This window comes from Larimichthys crocea, chromosome XIX (assembly GCF_000972845.2).
Source record: "Larimichthys crocea isolate SSNF chromosome XIX, L_crocea_2.0, whole genome shotgun sequence".
Lineage (NCBI taxonomy): Eukaryota > Metazoa > Chordata > Actinopteri > Sciaenidae > Larimichthys > Larimichthys crocea.
In genome coordinates, this window is record NC_040029.1 from 11,212,426 (window position 1) to 11,220,674 (window position 8,249).

Here is an 8,249-nt window from a genome sequence, read left to right on the forward strand (position 1 = left end):
CAAAGAAGAAGAAGAAGAAGAAGAAGAAGAAGAGGAAGAAGAAGAAGAAGAAGAAGAAGAAGAGGAAGAAGAAGAGGAAGAAGAGGAAGAAGAAGAGGAAGAGGTTTCCAGGCCCAGCAGTCAGAAGCTTCGTTCTCTTTCTGCCCTGTGAATCGGACTCTGGACCTTTGAAGCAGAAGATCTGATCACTGGAGCAGATGTTTCTGGAGGCAGTGACTCCTCCTCAGACAAATCAAATGTTGATATCTGTCCCTGCCGTCATTGGTCAAATGTCAGCTGATGATTTCAGGTTCAAAGTCACAGACTTCACCTGTGAATGAGAAGAAAGTTTCATACCCGTCAGTCAACTGAGAGACGACCATGTACTTGAAGTTGTAAAGGAGGTTAAAGAGGTTCAAGGGGTTCTTGAGGACATTTAAGGTGCCCACCTTCTAAGGAGGTCAAGGCCCAGGGGTGTCTGAAGAAGACACAGAGGTGTTCAAGGATACTTCAGAGATTTTTAGATGTTTTGGTTGTTCCCATGGACCTTTAATGATGTTCTGAAGGTTAAGGAAAGGTGCCTTGAGATTTTTGAGAGGTCCTTGAGGAGGATCCAGAGGTACTTATGGTGGTTTCAGAGATTCCAGGTTCCAGTGATCTTTGGGGACGTTTGATGGACGTTTGATGGACGTTTGATGGACGTTCGATGGACGTTCGATGGATGTTCGATGGACGTTCGATGGACGTTTGATGGATGTTTGATGGACGTTTGATGGATGTTTGATAGATGTTTGATGGATGTTCGATGGACGTTTGATGGACATCTGATGGACGTTTGATGGATGTTTGAGGGGCTCCTGGTTCAGGTTCCTGGAGATGTTCCATGTAGTAAACGCTTCAGGCCTGGATGTCTGCAGTGGACTGACCTGTGTGAGATACATTCCTGTGCAAACCTCCCTCAGCCTGTGTGAATGCAGCTTCATAAACATTAATAACCACTCATGCACATACATGTTGTTTCTACGTGTTCGTAAACATACGAGCTGGCAGAGTCCCCCCACACACATTCCTGTAGACCCTGTGAAATCAGCACACTAATGTGTTTACACTACGAGACCCAACACACACACACACACACTCACACTCACACACACACACACACTCACACTCACACAGTCAGAGCAGCCGAGTGATTGGACATCTGATACAGCAGATGAACAAATAAGGGTGGAACTGTGAGAACGGACGTGTGTGTGTGTGTGTGTGTGTGTGTGTGTGTGTGTGTGTGTGTGTGGTGTGTGTGTGTGTGTGTGTGTGTGTTGTTATTCAGTGTGTATCTGGTTGTTCTCGTCTGTGTTGTGATGCTTCTCAAACTCTCCTGGAGACTCCCTGAAACTCAAAATAAGCTCCTGAAACCTGCTCAAGGATTCCTGAAAGGTCCACAGGGGACGGAACATCGTGTTGGACCTCCGGCACCTTCTGTATCATTGCTGGAACCTCCAAACCCCCAAAGAACCCGTTCAAGGTTACAGTGAAGCCAACACAGCCCCAGATAACATCCACGAAACCCCCTGCAACCTGCTCATGTTCTCATGGACGCCGGGACCATTTCAACTCCTATCAACTCTTCAAAGAACTCAAACTTCTTCAGGAACCTCCTCAAGCACTTTTCAAAATGACATCCAAACTTTCTTCAAAGACTTCTGTGTCCCCAAAGACTCATGGGACCTCCTCAAAGACCCTTCAGAGACACCTGAATCCCTGTCTGAACTTTCCTGAATCTGAGAAACTCTGAAATCTTCTCCGTGAAACATCCTGAAGCCCTAACATTCACAGTAACCCAAGGAACATCTTGTTGGATCTGTAGAACCTCATTTAAGACTTGAACCCTGGACCCAAGTGCAACCTCCATCTAAAAGACCTCTGGAACCTCTTCAAGGTTCTACAATCTTCCAAACAGAGTTTCTAAAACCTTCTAAAGAGGAAGAACCTCCACTGCTGTAACCTTGAAGGTTTCAGGACTGTAGAGTTCTCGAGTTCTGTTGAATGAAAGTCACGAGATGCAGAATCCAGAGTCCAATACGACTGACTTTAGTTTTTAACCAAAGTACCTCAGACAGAAACTCACCTGGACCACCACCACCTGTTTGATACAGCCCTGTCACCAAGTCCTGGAGAACCGCCTGGGCCTGGTCCTGGACGTGGACCAGGCCCTGGCCCTGGCCCTGGACCCCCTCAGTCCTGAAACCCGACCTGGTATCAGTGGTTTCACTGAATACTAAAGAGGAGGCGTGCTGACTTCCTCGCGCTGACAGGGAGTGCTGCACCGCAGAACATCTGTCAAACTTAGTGCGCGCGCGTGTGTGTGTATTGCACGTGCACGCGCGGACCTCCCTCCTCCTCCTCCTCCTCCTCCTCCTCCTCCTGTATTTCCGTGATCCGGCAGAGTTGCGCGTGGAGAGCAGAGACGGATGATCATTTCCACGGAGGAGGAGCGCGCGCAGCACAAACACCTGATCAATAATCACCTGTCCTCGTGCCCACAGAGACATGGAGCCGTCCAGCTGCCGCGAGCTGATGATGAAGATGATGAAGGTCCCACAGCTCCACGCGCTCCACCAGCAGTGATCCGCGCCGGTCAGAGATGCCACCGGGCCCCGGAGCTCGGCACGCGGCTCACAGAGAGAGAAACCCGGGATAATAAAACACACACACACACACACACACACACACACACACACACACAAACTCAAGCAGAGATCCAGCCCGAGCCGGGACGAGCCGGGACGAGCCGGGAGGAGACGCTGGATCAGTGAGCGGCGCGCCCGGAGGAGCGGAGGCGCACCGAGCCGCGTCGAGGCGCGGAGAGGAGGACATAGAGGAGGACAGAGAGGAGGAGGACATAGAGGAGGACCGAGAGGAGGAGGACATAGAGGAGGACCGAGAGGAGGACAGAGAGGAGGACAGAGAGGAGGAGGACATAGAGGAGGACAGAGAGGAGGAGGACAGAGAGGAGGACATAGAGGAGGACAGAGAGGAGGACCGAGAGGAGGACAGAGAGGAGGAGGACATAGAGGAGGACAGAGAGGAGGAGGACAGAGAGGAGGACAGAGAGGAGGACAGAGAGGAGGACTGAGGTGAGTCCAGGATGGAGACCTGTCCTCATGGTGGATGTTGGATGATCTGCGGCTCAGAAAGTTTCTTTAAAACTTTAATTTTCCATCAAATGATGAAAATGAATCTGATCAGATTATTTTAATAATTAATTATTAATGAACTTAATCCCGTCAGGTCAGTCAGGTGGCAGTAAAGTCCAGCGTGTCCTCTTTCAGGTCCGCAGTGATGCTGCTCCCGCGGCTCCCGGTGCTGTCGGCGCTCCTCGTCCTGCTGCTGGCCGCTGGACGATGCACCGCGGCGGCCGGACGGCTGGAAGGACGCAGCATGCTGGAGCTGGTCGGCCGGAACCCGAGGACCAGGACGGAGCCGGCGGCGGAGCTGAGCGGACACCGCGGAGTGAGAGGGCCGGAGAGAGAGCGGAGGTCCCAGCAGGGAGCGGGTCAGTGACACGGCCAATACCAATACTGCTACTACTACTACTACCACTTAATACTATTAATACTAATACTAATACTTCTAATACTAATACTACTAATACCAATACCACTACTAATACTACTAATACCAATACCAATACTAATACTACTAATACTAATACTAATACTGCTAATAATACTACTAATACTACTAATACTACTTAATACTAATACTACTAATACTAATACCAATACTAATACTACTAATACTAATACTAATACTGCTAATAATACCCCTTAATACTATTAATACTACTTAATACTAATACTACTAATACTAATACCACTACTAATACTACTAATACTACTTAATACTAATACTACTAATACTACTAATACTAATACTGTAACTACTACTAATACTAATACCACTTAATACTATTAATACTAATACTAACACTTCTAATACTAATACTACTAATACTTCTAATACTAATACTACTTAATACTAGTAACATTACGTATACTAATACTACTACTGCTAATACTACTAATGCTACGTAATACTAGTAATACTACTAATACTACTAATACTAATACTACTAATACTAATACCACTTAATACTATTAATACTAATACTAACACTTCTAATACTAATACTACTAATACTTCTAATACTAAAACTACTTAATACTAGTAATACTACTAATACTACTAATACTAATACTACTAATACTAATACCACTTAATACTATTAATACTAATACTAACACTTCTAATACTAATACTACTAATACTTCTAATACTGTAACTACTACTAATACTACTAATAATACCAACTACTATTACTACTAATACTCATACTACTACTGCAACTACTACTGTAATTATGCAACTGGTACTATAGAAGTAACTCATGAGCAGTTCTTAGTTTATAATATGAATACACTGTGACAGCTTGTACATGAGTTCATTTATGACTTTATTGATTCTTATTTAGAATTAATATTAATATATAAATAAATATATTAATATTAATATCAGATGAATCCAGGTGTCCAGGTTTTAGACAGTCTGTGACAGTCTCAGAGACTACGTCCAGGTTTTAGACAGTCTGTGACAGTCTCAGAGACTACGTCCAGGTTTTAGACAGTCTGTGACAGTCTCAGAGACTACGTCCAGGTTTTAGACAGTCTGTGACAGTCTCAGAGTTCATCTGGGTGCAGATGCAGCAGTCTCTTCTGTTGTTTGGATCAGTCCACTTGAACTCATCAGAACATTTACAGCCGGGTCCATTAGAGCAGTCAGCTGAACCATGAGCGGGCCTTCAGAACCTCGTCAGTCCTCTGCAGCGATTATGAAACAAAGAGTGCTGAGGTTCTGATGTCACAGCGAGACATTTAAAGAGTGTGTGTATGTTCAGATTAGTGAGTAATCAGATTACTCACTACCTCGGGCTTTCACTCCTCTGAGAGTGTTCAGGTTAGACATGAAATACACTTTATTGTTATTATTATTGTTGTTGTTGTTATTGTTGTTATTGTTGTTGTTATTGCTGTTGTTGTTGTTGTTGTTATTGCTGTTGTTATTGTTGTTGTTATTGTTGTTATTATTGCTGTTGTTGTTGTTATTGTTGTTGTTATTGTTGTTATTGTTGTTGTTATTGCTGCTGTTGTTGTTGTTATTGTTATTGTTGTTGTTATTGTTGCTGACCTGAGGTTTCATTCTTTTACTGCAGAGAGTCAGCACAGAGACCCACGACACAAGGAGAAGTTCATCAAACACCTGACAGGTAGGAACTCTGTCACCTTTACCACGTCTCTGAGGTTCAAATGAAAGCTCCAATCAGATGCCACGTCACAGCCGCCAACACCTTCTGTCCAATCAGAGTCCAGCATTGCAGAGAGTTTCTCTCTCTGTCCTCAGGTCCTCTTTACTTCAACCCAAAGTGCAGAAAACATTTCAACAGACTGTACCACAACACCAGAGAGTGCACAGTGCCCGCCTGTGAGTATGCACACACACACACACACACACACACACACACACACGCTGTGTTATCAGTGTAATCGTGTCAGAACAGCAGCAGCTCTTATGATCTTAAATCATGCATGTCGCTCTGTGTTTACCTTGGAGAGAGAGAGAGTGTGTATGTGAACAAAAATGTGTGTCTGTGTACATATGTTAGTGTGTGTGTGTGTGTGTGTGTTAAAACAAGTCTTATCCTGTTCTTCATCTCAAAGAAGCTCCTGCAGCAACACGACACATTTACACTGACGGGAATCGAACCGGCGACCAGCAAAATAACTAAGTTTAGTTGTTTTGCTGAGCCTTCCTGATGAGCTACCATGCTGTGTTACGTCTTCTGCTTTCATGTGACAACAGTATCAGTAATGTTGCTGGAAGATGTTTCATCTGGGCAAAGACCAGGTCCTGAAACCACAAAGACCAGGTCCTGAAACCACAAAGACCAGGTCCTGAAACCACAAAGACCAGGTCCTGAAACCAGCCTGTAGATAAACTCTGAATGTCCCTCAGGAAGGGTCGCTGGCCTGTGCGTGCCTCTGAAGGGTTAAATAGTTCCAGACTTCACTTTCATTGAGCAGATTCGTTACAGATGGCTCCTAATCACGTTCAGCTTCAACAATCTTTATTAGTGCCACAACCAGCAGGTGGGACATTGTTTGATTTCATTGGTGTAAATCGTGAGACTCTGTTTGTAGCAAAGCGAACCTGCTAAGAACACGTGTTGTTTCTCCTCAGATTTTAAAAGATGTGCTCGCCTGCTGACTCGCCTGGCTAACAGCCCGCGCTGTACGGAGAGATAAACACTGCTGGTAAGTCACATTTATGTATACAGAACAAAACATGCATCTTCATAACACGGTACCATCAGGTCCACGCTCTCTGAGGACATGGAAACAGGTAGATGGAGTCTTCCTGGAGGTCACGTTAGCTTCAGGCTGAGCTTTGTTTTGTGTCGTATGAGCATCATCATGTGACATCATCCAGAGCTCAGGCGCCGAGAAGATGAGCACTGTAAACCAGAGCCCGACCAAAGACCAGCAGAACCACAAACTCTGCAGAGACTGGAGGACCGGGAGAACCTCAGAAACACTGTAGAAAACCCGTGGTTCCATGTCAGGCCCACCAGACGTGTTGGGAAGACCTGGGGTGTTCCAGACCTCCAGGTCAGGAACTGTTACTGTAGAACCTGTTGAGTCTATAGAACCGTTAGCACGTTAAACAGGTCAAGATCCAGAGAACTTGTAGAGATAGTCTGATAATCTCGGAGGCTGTGATACCTGTTGTTGGGTTCTGGAGAGTCTGCAGAGTATAAAGAACCCGTTGGGGCTATGATTTACAGGTTCTCCTGAGGTCAGCAGAACATGTAGACCATTGAGTCTTCATCAAGGTCTATAGATCATTTGGACCTAAATGTCTGTGGAACCTGCACTGCCAAGCCAAAGATAGCAGAGTCTGTATAATCTTTAGAACCTATAGAACCTTTGTTTGAAAGTGTGGAACAGACAGAACCGCTGAAGAGACAAAGTATTTGGAGAACCATGAGTACCCTGTACTTTCCTTGAAACTGAAAACATAATGATGCACAGCACGACGTCTAAAGACGCTGTAGAACCTGTAGAACCTAGAACATGGAACCTGTATGACGTGGACTCTAAGAGCTTCAGAACCTGACAGCAGAACCTGCAGAGTTGTTTCATGTTTGTTAATCGTCTCTTCTTCTGGACAGGAAGCGTTGCCGTGGCAGCAAGGAAGGCGGGGCAGTCCTCCAGCCGATACCAACACCGCCACCGCCGAGACGCCGCTGTCATTGTCAATCCACTCCCAGAATGCAATGCTTTCATCTGGCTGCTAACTCTGACTGATGGGACCACGATGGACCGGTTCTGTTCTGGTCTAGGTCAGCTGGTGTTGATATGTAGAGTCCAATCAGAAGTCCAGTCGATGTTTGACCTCCGAGTCCGTCCATGGACCACGACAAACTCTTAAATGTTTCCATCCACCTGCTTTGATGAGCGTTCTGGACTCTGGTCTTTAACTGGACTCTGTTCTACGACTGATCGAAGAGTCCAGTCTGCATCACCAGACTCTCCTCAGCTGTGCTGGACTCTGCCGGACTCTGCTGGACTCCTCCAGTAATTCAAAGAGTTTCCTGGAAGTCGATGAACTGCAACAAGTCGCTTTGAGTCCGATATGATCCGGAAACTAGCGCAGGTCTCAACAGAACCGTTCATCCGGGACCGAAGGTCTTTTCCTCGGTGTGCCGGTGGTTTGAAGGACAGATCCTGATCAGCTCCAGCAGACGTTTGTTACCTGATAATTCTGTTGCAGTGTATTTATATGAAGCTGCTGCCCTGTGCAATATGTACATACACTCAGAGCAATAAACGAGTTTGACATATTTTATATCGGTTCTTCTGCTGCTGGATCTGAGCGAGCCCGGCTCAGACGTGGGACAGGAGCTGATCTCTGACAGGGTGAACCACATTTCATCACTGTTGATTTTGGCTCGGCGTCATGAAGGAACGCTTCCTCGCTGCCGCTCGTCACGCTCGACCTCGTTAACTCCTTCAGGCCTTCGACTCTTCATCAGACGTCACGTGATCGCTCACAAACTGCTCGGAGTTTTTTCGTGGAAGAAAGTGGCGCCGTTGCTACGGTAACCATCACAGTAATAACACAGCGGCGTGGTAATAATAGGCAGGATTTAA

The 8,249-nt window shown here is 45.8% G+C and overlaps 1 protein-coding gene across 1 annotated transcript; it reads left to right on the plus strand.

The window, feature by feature from the left end:
* Nucleotides 1–3,072: 3,072 nt before the first annotated feature.
* alkal2b (ALK and LTK ligand 2b) lies at nt 3,073–7,924 on the plus strand. The gene is made up of 6 exons (XM_019254989.2): nt 3,073–3,116; nt 3,312–3,535; nt 5,252–5,305; nt 5,440–5,520; nt 6,277–6,350; nt 7,268–7,924. The coding sequence occupies exons 2-5, from the start codon at nt 3,322–3,324 to the stop codon at nt 6,339–6,341; spliced, it is 414 nt and encodes a 137-aa protein (XP_019110534.1). The 5' UTR covers nt 3,073–3,116; nt 3,312–3,321; the 3' UTR covers nt 6,342–6,350; nt 7,268–7,924.
* Nucleotides 7,925–8,249: the final 325 nt, after the last annotated feature.

Bases quoted from the DNA above. Each gene is read 5' to 3' on its own strand.
- alkal2b (XM_019254989.2), top strand. From the start codon at position 3,322: ATGCTGCTCCCGCGGCTCCCGGTGCTGTCGGCGCTCCTCGTCCTGCTG. The intron at 5,306-5,439 runs GTAGGAACTCTG...CTCTGTCCTCAG, and splicing joins GTTCATCAAACACCTGACAG to GTCCTCTTTACTTCAACCCA. The intron at 5,521-6,276 runs GTGAGTATGCAC...GTTTCTCCTCAG, and splicing joins AGAGTGCACAGTGCCCGCCT to ATTTTAAAAGATGTGCTCGC.